General features: G+C 41.0%; 1 protein-coding gene across 2 annotated transcripts in view; it reads right to left on the minus strand.

Moving 5' to 3' along the window:
- Positions 1–18,280, minus strand: part of LOC102309964 (ephrin type-B receptor 1-B) — a 169,068-nt gene that overhangs the window by 50,444 nt on the left and 100,344 nt on the right. For both annotated transcript variants that reach the window (XM_005912843.3, XM_005912842.3), the window contains exons 4-5: positions 16,790–16,945; positions 9,870–10,205 (exon numbers count right to left, since the gene is read on the minus strand). In XM_005912843.3, coding sequence (XP_005912905.1) covers positions 9,870–10,205; positions 16,790–16,945 — 492 coding nt within the window. The remainder of the gene's footprint in view (positions 1–9,869; positions 10,206–16,789; positions 16,946–18,280) is intronic.

Here is an 18,280-nt window from a genome sequence, read left to right on the forward strand (position 1 = left end):
TGATTTTTCTTAGTCCCGTTTGTAGTATTAATGTATGTAATCCCATTAAGATTTTAAATATCACAAACAGTGTCACATTGACTGTAAGCTTTGGGGGTTTTCTTTCTTTTGGTCCACATGGGACCCATTTTGCCTTCCTCTGGCTGGAGCTTACTTTCCAAAGGTCTGGAATTCTGTGTGGGGAAAAAAACAAACGAGCCCAGGGCAAAATGAAATACTACTTCAGGTTTCAAGAAAGACAGGACAGAAGAGTCTCATTGTGCTTCTGTCTGGTAACAGATGGAAAGAATAGCTCTAAGAATCAAGCCAAAGGCTACCACAATGTCTTTTCATGCCAGATATGTCTGATTTAGACTTCTGCGGGAAACCTACGTCGTAAGCAGAAACCCTTTTTAACACTAACCTTCCACATAACCTGACACGCACCTCTCGAGAAATGTAACTACACGTCAGGTCGATGTGACCTGTAACTATTGTAATTGGCCAGTGTAGCGCCATTGAATCCTCCTATTAAGACCGGATACCCAGAGGGGGAAAAAATGTCCCAACATTTCGTGTTTTTTCTATACGCTTCCAGCATGGTGATTAATGTGTAACCATACACACGCATAAATGTAGCCAACCATGTCTGCCACAATGTAAGTTAAGTCATAGGCTCTATAAAGGTTCCACACAGAAGTCTGAATCAGAAATTAGGGGAGGATTAAAAGAAAACGGTAAAGATTTGATTACTTGTGCTGTAATGGGACAGATCAGTCATGTGGCAATGGAGCTCCTGATAGGCTATTACCTGTGACATGATCAATCAGAGCTGTGCTTGGACACTGAGGCCACAAAGTTTAATATTTCAATTTGTAACATGCGGAGAATTATAATATAATAACATATATGTAATAATCACATTTTGTTTCAGCTGGATTTGGCATCGAAGCAGCAATAAGAAGCTGAGCCCTCTTTATTTAGCTGTCTTTGTGCTGCAGAGAGTGCAGCAAGGACTATGGCACAAATCACAAGGCTGCAGTAACTGAAGCCTGTGCTGCAAAGTGAAACAGTGAGCATATGCTGCATTTTACTTTGCACATCCATATATCACATTGTAGATACTGTAAATCTGTTTAAGCTGTAAAGTTGCATTCATTTGCACAGAAATAACACAAAAGATCAGAAAGTTAAGACACAACTTAAAACTTTATTTTGACCAAACATGTAGTTGCTCTTTCACAACTTTGGAGCTGCTGAGCGTCAGACTCTTAATAAATGATGCACCAGGATGTGTTTTCTTATTTCTGTAAAATGCATCAATCTGTGATCCAGGAGGAAACTTTTCTTTTTAAACAAAAGCAGCACAAATTATTCAATAAAAAATTAGACTGCTTAGCTTTAATGCACAAATCAGTTTCTGGAATGACATACATAAATAAGCCCCAGATTTAACTCCATCATCATAAAGTAATTCAAGCTGCTATAATGGACTCTAATTAAAAGTTAAAGGATGAATTAAACCAGAGTTACTCATCAAACCAATTTGTGAAGACACAAGCGACTTTGATTATAAAATATATTTTGCCTACTGCTCATGTAAGTTCAAAGCCTTGGTGTTTCATATAGTCCTGGAAAGAAATCCTCACCCCCATGTTTGCAGGCATAAATACAGCCCCACACAAGCCCATGCTCTACATTGTGCGCCTATCAGCCACTTGGCTCTTGGCCTGCTCGCTGAGGCCTAGTCATCACTCCACCTGGTCTCCACTCACATCTTGCTGAATAACTCCTCTGTTCAAAAGGCAGCAAATGGCACCCTCTCTCAACTAAGTCATCTTTTTATCACAGTCCTTGGTGATTATTCCATTTCTTTTGCTTCTCTGTGTACTTCACTCTTGCATAAGCATTCAAGTTATAGTAGGGAAAAAAACCCTCTGACCTTTTTACATGTGTTTGCACGTAAATCATGTTTTCTAAGAAAACCAAGGTTATTCGACAGCTTCTCCAGCTTCGACTGGGGTTAGTATTTCTTGATGTGAATGTCAGATAATTTTGTAAAATGTAAATGTTGAACAAATGAATAGGCTCTGTTTATCCTGTCAGTGTGAATGGATTTTGTTCCGTCTGCCTCTCTTGGCTCTCACCTCCTGCCCCCGCCTTTCCTGCTCCTATACCCTAGACAGAGAGTGTAAGGGCTAAGCTTCACCTCAGTGCACTTCAGCCTCTCTGCTTCTCAGGCTAGTTCACGCTCCACTGACCAGGGCTAGGGCTGCCTGGGCCGCATTATCAATTACCGGCCACAGGCACACACTGTTCCTGACAGACCCCAGGGAGGGGCACTCCACGCAGAAATTACTGCAGCAAAAAAAGAGAAGAAAAAAAAGAAGAAGAGGGGAGCCCTGAGTCCTTGTCCCAACCAAATTCATACAGAAAAACAATGAAATTGTTTTTTCTTTTTTTCCCAGCGATTCAGGTGTTGTGCGTCACTGATGGCCAATTTGGAGGAACAACATCCAATCAGAGCCTTTTATGTTCATTAACTAGTGCTAGAGGATCTCATACAGTACAAGAGCTGAGATGTTCTTGTTATTACTCCTTTAACCGATTTAGTTTGGCATAACTAATGCAGTTGTTGTTTCCCAAAAGCACAACACAGACTCTCAGTGAACTCAAACATCAGCTCAACTGGAATATTGTGATATTAACATGTACCCTTATAATATACATTTCCACTACCCTCTCTGAAGAGGAGAGGGAATTTTTTTTTAAACAGCCGTGTCCCACTGGACATACTGACTGTGCTCTGAGAAGAAAAGCAGAACAGGAAAAAAAAATCATGTGCACATGTATGTGGGTCCTACCAGGCTACGTGTGAAGAGCCTGTCACAGACAATGTGTCGTGCCTATATGAGGGTGAGGTTCAGCCCAATGAAGCACTGCTGTCCCCACCAACTGCGTCCCCCGCTGTCACCATGGGACGATGATGGTGACAGTGATTGGTGACTGTGTCCTGCACTCCTCCCTCCCCCCTCCATCCTTCCCATCCCTTGCTCCTGTGCTCCACTTTTATCTGGCCTCACTCACAGCCCCTGGCTTTTAATGCAGAGTTCGGCTCACCATTAATCAAAGTCAAAGCCTCCAAGCTTCTGACTTAGACAGAAAGAGAGAGAGAAAAGAAGGAGGGACAGAGATGGGCCGGGACAGAAGCACGAGACAAAGTGATGAAAGAATGAAAAGCTTATTTTTTTTCTGCAATTAATCAACTGTAGAATATAGATGAGCTGAAGCACCACTTTGCATGTGTGCCACAAAGCTGAGGCTGTGGTTTCGCAGTGATTCCTCCAGCATGAAGTTGGTATAACTAATGTTAAACAGGAATGGTCAAAACTACTGCAGAGATACCGCAACTTTTAGTCTTCTTGGAAAAAGATCTGAACAAAAAAGGTGTATATGATCCATCTTTGGAAAGTCCCTCAAAAGCTATAGTAGAGATTACATAACTGTTTCCACAAGGTCAGAAGTGCTGCCTCAGACTAACAGAGTAAAGTTAATGTGTAAAAAGTGTGAAGCTCCCTTTAAATTATTAGTTAAAGGCTATTTTCTGTATCTTGTACAAGGCAGTCAAATTGTTTTATAAGGTCAAACTCAAAATGAGAATAAAAGTTTCCAGTCTCCTTTCTTTCTCTGTGGCCTTTTTCTCATTAGAAACAGACTGAGATGGCTATACAAGTTCCTCGTATTCACATTTGAATTCCCGGCTAGAAATTCCTGCTCTGCCTCAGTTAGTATATGACAGGACAGAAAGTTATACTAGAATTCGTCAGCAGATCTTGTACCGCAGCCACATTCACTTCTGTGCAAAGGGGGGGGGAAAGCAAACAAATACATATAAACATATTCGTTGCCACATGTACAAGTTGTTCTTTGTGCACTCGTGTTTTGTTTTTCAAGATGCTGCCATGCTACTGAACTGTGAAGCCTCTTAATAGCAACTCAGTGTCTCAGATGAGGGAAGCAGCCTATATTGCCGTGCCTCTGTCAAAGGCATAGGTTCGACTGCCTTCCACCTTATTATCAGGGGCTCAGAGGGCCAAGCCAGCCATGACTACATGGTAATGGGCCTCTCTTGAACATCTTAAAGAGGGATCAGTTCAGCGCCAAGGATTTCTGTCAAGGAACCATGGTTTGAATTATTTTTAAAATCACATTATACGTGGACGATTCCAAACACAGAAAAAAAAGGAAGCACACACACAAGAAAAAAGAAGAAAATACCACATACTTTCACACAGGAACAAGCGCACACAGAAACACAAACGTATGCTTACTTAAAACATCACATAGAGACATCAGAACTGACAAGGTGGCTCAGTGGCATCAGAACCGACACTTTTATTTTTTTCCCGCCTGCAGCTAATACCTCATTTTCTGGATCCAGGGACAGGATCCAACAGTTATGGGAACAGACATTAAGTGAAATAAAAATGGCACACTGGAGAGAGCCTCAAGACCCGTTTAAGATGATGAAGCTCTCAGACACCCTAAATCTTATACAGTGAGTGTAAAGCAACAAGAAACAAGGCAACACCCCAAAACAAATGGAAAGGCTGTAAACTGAAAAGACATAATGAGCAGTGTCTCCATTGACATGTTTGCCTAACATCTCATTGGGTTTTAGAACCCCACAGATGGCAGCTCTCTTTAATTCATCTGGTTGTTTGGATTTCAGTCTACTGCACTACATCTTAGTATCTTAAATGCAACTCGCCCAGTCAGACTTGCCCATAGAAGGCTTAGGATAGTAGTGTTTGCATTTCTGTGGGAATGGCTCTCCAAACAGCAACTAAGTGGAGGAGGATTGTTTGTAGATACACTTGGCGTTCTGTGGTCTGAGGGATTGTTGGCACATAATCTAGGTCAAGAAGGCTGTGCTAGTAAGATCAGAGAAATGTTGGGTATTAGCTCCATAAAACAGCACCAGTCAAGAGGCTTTTGGATATTTATTTCATGAAGTGTTCACTAAAGCCCCACATAACAATTCAGGGAACAGAGTTACCACATTTGAAAAGGTTGGGATAAAAAAACCCAACAAAAACACTTTGCTAGCAGCACTTTGTACAAGTTAACTGCCCAGGATGGAATAAATGAGGGAACACGGCTAGCACAGTGTAGTATTCACCACACGTTTATGGTTTTACTGCCAATGGTGTGCCCATATATATATTTAACTCTGTGGCCATATTGTATTTAACTAAATCCAAAAGAGTGTTTCTTAATCTTTAAATTAAACAACATACAGTAAAAGCTATTATCCAGTGGCCAAGATAGATAAATATGACTAAATTCAGGCCAGGCTTGAATGATGGTCTTAACGGGGGCAGTATATAACCTGTGTGTCTTTATCATTATATGTGTGTGTGTGTGTGTGCGTGTTTGTTTCCTGGAGAGCAAAGGCTGTGAATGAACTCCTAAATCACACTATTGATCAGCCCTTCCTCCCAGACACACGCTGGGATCGAGGGCAGTTAAATGGCCTCTTTGGTGATTCACACTAAATCCCCTTACCCCCCTCCCCCACTATCCTCTCCTTTTCTTCTACTCCTCCACAGTCTCCCCTTGCTCCCCTCAACCTTGTCTTTTCATAGCCAGTTCATGCTACAGCCATCTAAATACTGATGCATACTGTTTTCTGGATACCCTTGGTTTACCGCAATCACACGAGTATTTATGGTGAACCCAAGTCGAAATGAAAATGCAAAGACTTCACCAACACAAGTGCAAACTTTTATCATGATCATTTGAACGCATATCCCCTCACAGGTTGTTATCAGACCAGAAAGGCAATAATGTAACACTGCCCTTGACAAACAGCCTATATTTCACAGGTAGGCTCTACTTATCTTCTAAATTATATATTTTATGGTGTTATTTGTAGTTTAGAATCAGGGAAATGTAAATTTTTGCTATCAATGCCTGAACTGAAATTGAGTGTGAAACTGATAAAACTGTCTTTTTATTGCTTTTCCGTGACCTGAAACTATATCACTGGCCGTACGCTTTGGAGTCATGTTAAGGTGCAATGCTGTATATGGATATAAAGGCTATAGTTTAAGATGGTCTTCAAAAAGTTGATCCTTTAGTGTTAAATTCAATCCGCAAGACCTCACGACAACTATGGATTGTATAAATAAGTAAGCAATATGTACATTTCCATGGCAAACATGGAAATTAGCCACCTGTAGCAAAACATGCAAGCCTTACATGTGAAAGATCACTGGTTATATTCAGGGAACTTGTGACATCTAGTCCACTCCTAGTCTAGTCCCTATCAGGTCCCAGTACCCAAATAACTGGAAGGGTTGCATCACGCTGGGCTTCTGGTGTAAAATCTGTTGTGGTGACCCCTTTGGAAAATAAGAGATCAGTCAAAAATACCTTACTGATGAAAACTGCTAACTGCATTATGGATCTCTATGCCAGATCTCTTCTGGCCTACCCAGTGCAGGGTGATTTGTCCATTGATCAGTATAAACATCTTGCTTTTTATTTGTTCTAATAGCTTTTACTTTATGGATAATGTTTAGCAAAACCACAAATTCATACAACTGGGAATACTCTCATCGATCAAGACTCTAGAATCTGCTGAGGCAAATTTCCACATCCTCATCTGTGCACTCTGGTTCAAATAAATATGGCCAACCTTCAAGCCAAAGTGACTCGCTACCTAACTCATAGAAGATTTAGCTGCTTAGTTTCCAGAAAGTCAACGCATAGTTTGCGCAGTCACATAACCACAACAACCACAATAAAACAGAAAAATACCAACTTGAAATAAACTGGTCAACAACTGATTTTATATGTTCCTCGAGGCTAAGATGTACAGGATACAAATGCTTGTTACAATACTCAGTCACACTCCCTCCACGAATAAACAGCTGTGCACACAAATAAGGTTTAGGTGTTATTTTCTATTTCATTTAGAGATCGTCATCAGATGGAGTTACTTTTCCCTTCGCATAAGCTGGGAAATTTGCCAACAGAAACTGTTGCACATTTGATTGACTTTATACTTCATATATTTTAAATTGATTGTAGAGATGCTGGAAACAACAGACTTTTTCATGGATGCATGGAAGTCTGCAGGGGACTTGTGGACACACTTTGATGGCAACATTTAAATTACGCAGACCATCGTGCTTTACTTTACACTGAATTTGTTCAGTGAATGTATAAGATGATGCAAGTATTCAATGTTTCTGAAAGTATAAATGTGCTTCACTGCTGCACTGAAGAGTCTTTGGGAATCTAGAACCTTATATCTTAAGGATGTCTTTGTTGTTGTTGTTGGGTGTTTTTTCTTCTTTTTTTGAGCGCATTAACATTTATCCCTTCTGGATACTTCTACATCGTTATTGACCTCGAAAACCCCCCATTGAAGTCAGGAACAGTGCAATTACCTGTCTACAAAGGGGCCATATAGAGCTGGACATAGGCTTGGCAGATTACTAGCAGACACCTCATTACTGCAGCAGACTTCAACAATAGGCCTGGGCATTGCTTCTTCTACATCTATCTGTCAAGTGTACTATTAGTCTGTCAAATGGGGACAGTCAGCACCATTAGGCCACCTTGATAATCAGACCTATTTACTCCCTCATTTTCCTCTTCTTCACTGTCAGTCTTTCAGTCTGGTAGGGGGAAAAAAGCACTCCATTTCTCCATCCTGCCTTGCCTTCCCTCCCACTCATCTCCTGATTCTTTCTCTGACAAAGACAAGTTCAGTTGGTCATTATGTTCCTCAGAGAGTCGTTGTAATCAAATGTGGTATGCCCTCAACCAAGCGGGCCAAATTTAATTTCAAAATGTAGTCCCACACAAAGGAGATCTGGATGAAGCAATTACTATGTCACTGGTCTTTGAGATAAATGTAAAGTTCATTCTACAATTAAAGTAAAACAGGGCTCAACTAGACTTCGTTCGATATTATATATTTTATCAGCGGATGAGAGTATGTATTTGCACATCTTTAGAGGATAGGAAACATGACATGAGCTATCAAAGTGCACGACTGACGAAAGGATCCGTGGACCCAGGCTACTAAAAACTTGTCACTTTCTTCCTTTTGAGACTCAACAATCTTTTTTTTCCACTAAGCAACTCCACTTTATGTTTGTTTAATTCCCCCAAGCTTTGCTTTTTACAGTTCGACCCATCCACAAACAGAAAAAAGGAAGAAAGCCTCATTTAAATGTTTCACATGGTCAGTATTTGTCCCTTGATAGGTGTTTTTTTGTGTACAAGTCAAAGCTCTACAAAAGCATGAAAAAATCGCTTGTAGCAAAAAGGACCATCAAAGTCAATATCCTCAACCTGTCATTTCCATTGGATGGGCTTGGCTCCCACCACACAAATCACACAAGCAAGTACAGAGACACAGACAGGGAGAATAAGAGGAAATAATACCACCCTGAAGCTAACCATAGCATGGACACATGTGCATCCATGTGAATACACATGGATGTATAGAAACACAAGCTTAAAAAAGTGTCCTCCAATCTGACACTTTAGTGTTGAACAGGGACGAGATTTGAATCTCAATTAGCTGCTACATACCTATAAAGCAAGCTGTGCTCTTTTTGCCCCACAATATAACATTTAACAGGCAATTTCCTCAGTTAAGGAAAGGAAGGGCTAGAAAGAGCATGTATGCATACCTCACCTGAACAATTTTCCTCTCTCTTCAAGGCCTGATTATTCACAGTGGAGAAATATGAAATCATAGTAGCCCTGAAGATTCCTAAGCCATGAAGTGTGGCTTCATAATGCACATGATGAATACTCTATTAGGATGAAATGATTCACAGTATTTACAATAATAGGGTATTTGCCATTTCACAAATTAAACTGAAACAAAATGCAGAGTAACCAGAATGTTCAATTCGATTTTTCAATTTCATTTAAGTTACACAGCGCCAAATCACAACAACAGTTGCATCAAGGTGCTTTATATTGTAAGGTAGAACCTACAATAATACAAAGAAAACAGAGAAAACCAGAACAATTATGTTACCCCTATTAGCAAGCACTTTGGCGACAGTGGGAAGGAAAAACTCCCTTTTAACAGGAAGAAACCTCCAGCAGAACCAGGTTCAAGGAGGGGCGGTCGTCTGCCGCGATCGGTTGAGGTAAGAGGAGCAAAACAGGAAAAAAAACATGCTGTGGAAGAGAGCTAGAGATTAATAACAGCTATTCTCAAATGAAGAGAAGTGTATAAACACATAGTGGGTGAAAAAGCTGACTAAAGATGAAATACTCAATGCATCATGGGAATACCCCAGCAGCCTAGACCTATTGCAGTGTAATTAAGGGAGGATTCAGTGTCACCTGATCCAGCCTTAACTATATGCTTTAGAAAAAAGGAAAGTTTTAGGCCTAATCTTGAAGCACAAGTAAGCCAGAGAAACATGCTCTCTCTTTCTAGTCCTCTGTCAGTACTGTAGCTGCCTAAAGGAAGCATGAATGATGTAAACAGAATTGGTCTTAGCACGGAACCCTGTGGAACTCCCTAATTAACCTTAGTGTGTGAAGACTCTCCACTCTCCATTTACATGAACAAATTGGAGTCTATACTAGATAGATATGATTCAAACCACTGCACGCAGTACCTTTAATACCAACAACATGCTCTAATCGCTGTAATAAAATATTATAGTCAACAGTATCGAACGCTGCACTGAGATCAGGACAAGCACGTCATTTGTAACCTTCACTAAAGCTCTTTCTGGACTGTACTGTAACAGAACACTTACCAAAAGTAAACAGCTAAAATGAAAAACAACATTGATATGGACAGCTTTTTGAATGGTCATGGAAGTAAAGGTACTTACCAGCCTGGTTGGTGGTGATATCTATGGAAACATGCTGCGCAGGGTATGGACTCTTATTGCTGACACCATTGACGGCCTGTATCTCGAAGCTGTAGACAGTATGAGCCAATAAGTTGCTGATGAACACCCTGGTCTCGGTCAGGCCCAGCTGTCTTGGAACAAACTCGACGTTGTCATCACAGTGGGAACAGGAACGCCGGTTGGCCTGGCACTTCTTGCACACTATGTTGTAGACGACATCATCACGACCACCCGTCTCCCTGGGGGCATGCCACTCCAGGATCACCGAGGTTTCATTGACGATGGAGATCACATTTCTCGGGCTGGATGGCACGCCTGTAGATATAAAAATTATGAAAGATAAACTTGAGGGTATCTGTGTAAAAGATGTCATCAGGCTGAAAGAAAATTAACACATTGCTTATAAAGAGGAAAACAAAATAGTTTCATACATTTCTCTCCTTTTACTTTTGTCATTTTACAACAGTCTAATAAATACAAATGCTGGTTTTGAGAGCAACTTGTCTTTTTCTTATTTTTCTTCATCTCGAGCACAATTTGGAATGCTAATTTATTCCATTCACACCCAGAGAGATCATACAGCGAAACGTTTGTGTCTATCAAACATTGGTTATTTAGCAAAATGCAGTGTTGCATGGAGTATTCTTATCCAAGTGGCTCTGGAGATTCACGCTCCCATTCACTCCCTCATAGCCCGCAGCTGGAGCGGAACTTCAAAAACGATATTCAGAAAGAAATCAAGAAATAATGAAACTATTGTTTTGCTTGAGTGGTGGCTTAATATCAGGGTGCAGAAAAGTGCCTTGTTTGGCCTTCTGCAATTGCAGCACAATTCTTAAAGAGTTAAAATCTGTTTAAATGCCAGTGGAGAATTACTCTTAGCTGAGAGACCCTTCGACTGCTCAGAAGCAGCCCTCCCAGATACCAGACAAAGCTTTCCAAAACCCTTACTCGGTGCTCCTTAGGTTAAGTGAGGCAGCCCTGCAGAGCTGATCTGGTAGCAATTTATCTTGCATAAAGCCTGACCTTTATCATTATAAGAGAAATTAAACTGACCCATTTCTAGACCCATGACTACAGTGAACCGAAAATCAACTCAATTCTAGAAAACCTTTTGAGGAATTACTCGACTCGCCTTCTTCCTCTTTTTACTTTATTTTAGCTTTTGACCACGAGGACCTACAACAATAAGAATTTTATACAGCACATGTTCATGGAAATGAGGAAAATAGTTACCTCAGTCTACAAAGACACAATTAATTTTTGCTGCAAAGCCACACACACATACTCGGTAAGCTAAGTAAAAAATGACAGAACACACAAGAGTGGGAATGGCTGTGTTACTTCTGCAACCTCGTCTCAGGATCTCAAAAGCAGAGAGGTCAGAGAGACAAAGGGTGTAACCACACAGCGTGATTATTATGGTCTGGATGAGAGGGCCGCTAACGCTCCAGACAACATGGGCAAAAGGCACATAGAAACCAGCAAATTCATATGAAAATGTGTAAAATATGTCATAGGGTTGCTTGAGGGGACTGGAGGCAGTTTCGCTGTTAGGGACTATGGACTGCACTTCATGTTACTCACGCAGCATACATTTTATGTCATCTGTCACATAAATGCACTTGATGGGAAAAAACATAAGCAGATCTGTTCATGTGGAAAATGCATGCCCAAACCCACAGACAGACTATGGTGTGAATTATATGTCTAACGTCCCAGTTGCAACAATACTCTACATATGCAGGGATGCTGTAAGCAATCACACAGGACTTCCACCTGTATGATGACCTGTACCTTGGCTGTTTTAATTTGCCACAGGCAGTAATTTGGTGGCAGTTTTACTTGTAGCTCTTGGCAGACATTCCTTCAGTTACATCACACACAACATAATTTGGTTGTGTTTACATACATACTGCTACTACAGAAATAGATAATTTCTCCAATCCCCCTCCAAAAAGAACGCCCACATTTTTTTTTCTTTTTTGCACCACTCTGCAAAGTAAAGACAGTGCACACAGCAACACAAAAAGCAGGCCATTAGCATAGGAACAGCAATGATACATGATTACACATGTGCTTTTCTACAATATGGGCAAGTGCAATATGCGCAAAAGTGTCTGTGCGAATAAGACTGGTGCAGCCAGCCACAGTATTTATGTCATACCCTTTAAGCAGATGTGGAAATCAAAATGACTCTTTATGATACGGCTAAATAAATCGACAGGGGCACGCAAGCTGAACATGGCTTCCTAGAAAGAAGAGACGCAGCGAGGCAGAAATGCACGGCAGCAAAAAAACACCCCTGAGTTAGTAGACAAAATGAAAGTCTGATCAATATTGTTATGAGTATTATGTCAAAAGTCCTACTGTGTTACTCCCCTCATGTGTTCCTCACACTCACAGGCTGATATGCATAGCGCCCTGTTACTAAGGGGGCTTTAAAATACCACCTGGACTGTAAAACACTACGGCCCAGTTTCCTTCCTTGGCTACTGATATAAAGAGAGCCCCAGTGCCCAAAATAAAAACGTCCAGATATTGTGTACTCATCCACCTTTTGAATGGTCTGAGGCTAGTGCTTCTCTTCTTTCAAACTGTTTGTTTTTATGATGTGAAAAAGGCCTTGGGGGGCCAACAGAAGGTCCCTGTGTGGAGATAGTGATCACAGCCAGAGGAGCTGGGAGAAAGAAAGAGGGGCTGTGTGGGCTGGTGAGAGATGAAAAAAACAACATGTTATAAGGATTAATAGTGACTCTGTAAGAGACTAAAGCAGTCAGAGTCGGAGTGTGTTCGTGTTAGCAGTGCTGCTTGTGAGATTTGGGTGTATTCACAGTGATGAGTGAGGAAGAACTGGAAAATGAAACTGATAAAAGTACAATCTACACATCCATAACACTCGACAGTAGCTTTGAACCTTTCTTGACTCTGTGTGTGCGATACTTTAGATGTGTCAACGAGACTTAGGAAAGTTTTGAATATAAGTGGATGCTTGTGCCTGATAGTCTAGAGCATTATGTCTTCAAAGTCAGTACAGTAATTAGAGCAGGCTAGACAATTACCTTGACTTAGCTCCATTTATTACCAGTCACTGAGAGAGGAAACTGGCCAGCTGATGGCTGAGCTGTGGGAAGCACCCTTAACTGACTCCAGAAGTGGATTAAGAAAAAAAAGGCTTGTGAGAAAAGAGCAGAGATTTATTCACTTTGACAGCTTCCTCTCTTTTCCCTTTGAATTGACTATAAAATCAGAGGAAAACAGCTAAATGGGATGATGAGGAAAATGAAGAAAAAAAAAACAGATAAACCATTTCAGTTAGAAATTTTTATGGGTTTTGTTTGGATTACAAAAGCACAGACGACATTAGATAGGACTCCAGGAAGTTTTCAGGGGACAGGCCACAGATATGAGTATTGAGTGAGAGCCATAACACTCAGAACCAATATGTTACAGATTACGCATACTGAAATTCATCAGAACCATACTGCTTTCCTTGTCAGTTCCCATATCTATGCTGATTCAATTACCATCCAAAGATGTTCCCCATGAACCAGTTACAGCTGCATATACAGCTTTTTTTTTTTAAATGTATAAACATAATAACATATTTAGAATTTGGCAGGGTTGCTTTCATTTTTCAGCATAGACTATACATTAAAAAATGCATATTCAAATCTTGCTTTGTCACACGGAGTACCTCCTGGTGTGTTGATGGGATTTGTTTTTTCTTTCTTTGACACAAGTCCACCCGGACCTCATGCACCATCACCTTTTCCCCTGCCCCCCCGGACCAATTAGAACTGGTTTCACTGCTCGACTCCCGTCAGTTACCACTCAGCTTGTCATTCTTTTGACTCCACATACTGAGACACCCATTGTCCCAGCATGCTGGGTCACACCGACCTCTCTCCACTGAACCATCCTAACATGAAAACATTATTTATTTATTTTCATTATTTATTTTTTTACACACACGCACATCTGTGGGGTAGTTGGGGAATGTCAAACTGGGGCCTTGAGCTTGGGGATCAGAGTGAACATAAAACACTCACTAAAAAAGTCCGAATCAGAATGAAAAGGTTTCACACACAATCTTTGAAGCTTTATCAACATTTCTCTTCAAAATATTTGAATATGTTTTCATTTTAAAAACTGTTAAAACTGCTTTAAAATGAAAATTCAGATAGGAAGGAACATTTTCATTAACAAACCTATAAATGCACATCGCATCGACCAAACGCAGACTCTGGCAGTGTATGCACTGAGGAGCAACAGGAAACAGAGGGTTGGTCACAAAAATGTTACGGAGAAAGATGATGAGAAAACATATGAGCAGAGATTTCTTTGCTTAGGCTGAGATGGAACCAATACTTGAAAATACACAGAGAGGTACCAAAGCATCACCAATGGAATGACTACCGAGACAAAAAGGTTGAAATCAAAAAGGAATGAGAGTAAGCTTAAATGTTCTAGCTTAATTTTTGTGGCAGATAAAACCCAATCAACAAGGATATGTGCGTTTAAAAAAAAAAGTCTCTATATTTCCTTCTCCAGACTAAAACACAATCCCTGGGTTTTCAAACTAAAGCTGGTTGAGCGTTTCAAAAATCTTGTTCCACCCAGAGCAGAATGGACACCGGCACAAAGGTAAAACTCGCATGTCTTCAAACAAAAACGTATTAACAGGGATGTAGCTGATTCCTCTCCTCAGGCATAGACTGAAGTCAGAAAAAAATGTCTTAGATAAAGGAAATCTGAGGAGCTGGTATTTAAAAGTGCATCTCTGCCTTGGCATATTCATACCCCCAACGGGAAAAAAAAGGTTGTGGGGGGTGGGGTGGTTAGCATGCGGCCTTCAGCTCACAGAGCCATGCAACAGACAATCCATCAGCGAGCTAATCAGACTGATCAGGAGCATAGAGCCCCTACGTGCCTGATGACGGCAAGAAGTGCTTAAGCTACAGCATCAAGCTACAGGCTGGTCTGATTTAAGCTACTCTAGCAGTGCTCTTATCAAGACCTGTAGTATTAAAGAGATTGCTACTAGGATCATCTCACTAGCCCCCCTGGCTGAGATCTATGACAACTAGAGCATCACGCCTAGCTGCTACTGTATGCTTCAGCCTTCAGAAAAAGCTTTGTGCAGACAGATTTGCAGACAAATTATTTTAATACAAATTGAAAAGCTGCTAACATTTGCTTAATATTATCAATATGATATTGCTAAAAGGGACCATTTCCAACAGATTTAGCATACAGCCTTTTGGTATGTTTTACTTAAGTGTGAGTGTATTAGTAAGCAGTTTCATTTTTTTGTCTGAATACAAACAGCAATGTAACTGGACTCCTGTTACAGAGTTATAGAGAGGACCGAGCACAAAATGAAGGAGAAGAGTAGGGCAAAGGGAAAAATAACAGAACTGACAGAGCAGATAAGACGAGATTGAAAACAGAAAAAAAAAGGAGCCAGTTACATTTTGAAATGGAACACAGAGCATACGGATCTATTTAAGATGTCTAAGATGGAGCTGCTGTTGAGCTGAGATTGCTTGGGGGAAAATGCAAGGCCACAAAATAAAGGCTGAGGCTTTAGCTGATGGAACACTTGCTAATTCGTCAGGCAGTGCCGGAAACTATTGGAGAGACTGAGAACATCTAAAGCCTAAACGGTACCAGCACAGCTCTGCGTTTGTCCTATGCAGAGCTAAGCACTGCTTTGCAGCCATGTTACATGTCTACATGTTGTAGCCATTTACTTTCACGTCAAGAACATGTGGTACAACCAGTCTGTGCGCTAGTCCTGTTTGTGCTATTGTTGCCGCAGAAAAGATAGAAGTTGTGACCAAGAGCTGAAATGAAACCTAGTGACGCCATCATCTTTGTGGTGAACAATGCTGTTGCCCTCATACCTGTTCAGGTCCACTTTTTCACCAAACGGCACTCTCCCTACGTGTAACGTCTTCCTCGGTGGATTAAGCGCTGCTGTGCACACCTTTCACATAGCCAAATCGTTCAGAGACAGACAGCCATGCTCCGCTGGGCATTCACTGCACCTTTTAGCCCCTTTTATTCATTTATTTATTTGTTTACTCATTTATTTTTTTCACAAAAGAATACATTGCTAAATAAGAACAATGAACTCAGAGTTTAGAAGCAAAAGCTATACAGCTGCTACCTGATTAGGAAAGTTCTATGTGCTTTTGAGTCCATTTGGGCCAATTAATCAGGTCTATGTGAATAAATGTGGGCTAAATGAACACATAACCACACCAATAATGCTTCCAGCCTGATGTTGTGAAGAGAACAAACCATTAAGACACTCCCCAGTGACAGTGAAGGAAGTGAGGTAAACAAACTTTTTGGGGTCTAACAATGCTCTCCCTCTGCATAACTGTGTGTCAGCAGGGATAACAGGAAGGCTTAGCATATTGCTTTTACATCATATTAAGATAACTATGATGCTGTGAGAGGCCTTATTGGATCTCCAGCGGATAACGGCAGGACAGTGTCGAAGTTTCACAGCATTTGCCTGAGTAATTAGGACTTCAGGGGATGATACTAGACACGGAGAAAGAACAACAGCAAAAACGAGAGAAGTGAGAAAGGATGTGGAGAGTGAGAGAGATAGCTGAGAGGAAACACAAGGAGCTCCATCAATCCTAAGAAGAAGACAATAAGAAGACAAGATGGGTGCTGGATAAATGCACATTCATATGCATTTAAATTAAAATAGATAACCCCGCGTCTCACCCTGTGATAGCCGTGATAGACCACTGGATCCTTTTCAGTTTGTCTCAGAAAATGCCAGAAAGTGCCATTTCTGACATTTTGTTTATATGTGGCTTTTAATATGTATTAGTGCCTTAGTGCGCAGCCAATCTAATTTATTGGATACTTACTGGTGCAAGGTTTATCTGGCTGATCACCATCCCCACGGTAGTAGCCGTTGCGGCACACGCAGATGGTGGCAGCCTCAGATGTGGAGCGGCTGTTAGGAGGGCACTGTAGACAAAGACTTGGACCTTGGGTCGACTTGAAGGTACCCGGTGGACATGCTGTGACAAGAAAAAAAACACTGTTAGAACTGTAAAATACAACAAAAAAAGCATGAATCCAATTAAGGCAAGCACAAGGTTAAGCTATTTTTAAGTGATTTTTGTCAATTGCCTTTCTGCAAGTTACTCTTACCCCCTCCCAAACTCCGCTATATTTAACGCATGTCTTATTTTGCTCCTAATGTGGCTGTCATCGCTGGTGCTAGGAGGGTTAATTTATGTGGGACAGCAGTGGAAGATGTTATCAGAAATAGAGGTAATTGGCATGGATGGATGGCTCAAGGATGTGAACACGGTGCTGCAGCTTTGGCTGTATCCTGTACTTCTCCACTGAGTCCTCGCCCTGAATGTTTAGCGGCGAGCTCTGCATATCTATAATACAGGCATATTGATTAAACACAACTTAACTTAACCGAACTCTCTGAACTCAGTGTGATAGAGAGAGGGAAAACCCCAATACCTAAACAGATGTGTCTTGGATTACAGCCACCCAAAGTATTTATTTAATTTTTTTTCTTTTAACAGTGACCGATGGGTTTCAGGTTTCTGAAAAACAGCAGGAGTGCACAAAAGCCGAAAAGTGTTTTAACGTCTGAATCTTAAGATCTGTAGGCACACAAAGGCTTGGTGAAGAGCTTGCGGTAAATAATGATTTGTGTTCGTCTACAAATTCTACAGGTGTGACACAGCGATTTCAGGTAGTATAGCTGAACAGTTTGTAATCCCTCCTCCAGATAAATCCCACACTCCACCTGAGCTGTCAGATTTATCCAGTGAATGGCCACCTCAGCCTACAAGACAGCACAAAGTCCCCAGGAATATCTAATGGAAACAGAGTTTGCCCTTACATCAAAAACATTTGGATCCACATTCGATGCTACCTATAGAGCTGGAATACTATACTATATCCAGACAGAGGACCATGCTTGAAACCTGTGCTTAGCTCATATTACTTTGGTTAGTGCATTACTCGCTCCCTCTTTGGGTCTGTTTGCTTTTGACCTGCTGGTTTGTTCTTCTGTTGGTAGACGCTTTTGTTCAATATTAAAATGAGCCGGCTGCGTCTTTGTTTCTAAATTAGGGCATTGTTAGCAGAAGCCTCCACACCCACTGGCACATTTTTGCATTGTGTTTTCATTTGCTTTGCTTAGTAAATTTGACCCCTTACTGTATGCAGACATATTTAAGCGCAGTACTGAATTTTTACTCATTTACGTTTTCCTCGTGCACAGCAGTGTGCAAAAGTTTCGGGCACTTTAAATGTTTTATTCATCGCTTGGTACCAGAGCGATCAGGCTCTGATCATTTAAAACTTATTCTGCAGCATGACCACAA

This window comes from Haplochromis burtoni, unplaced genomic scaffold (assembly GCF_018398535.1).
Source record: "Haplochromis burtoni strain Fernald_Lab_line unplaced genomic scaffold, NCSU_Asbu1 Contig_3, whole genome shotgun sequence".
In the NCBI taxonomy this organism is placed as follows: domain Eukaryota; kingdom Metazoa; phylum Chordata; class Actinopteri; order Cichliformes; family Cichlidae; genus Haplochromis; species Haplochromis burtoni.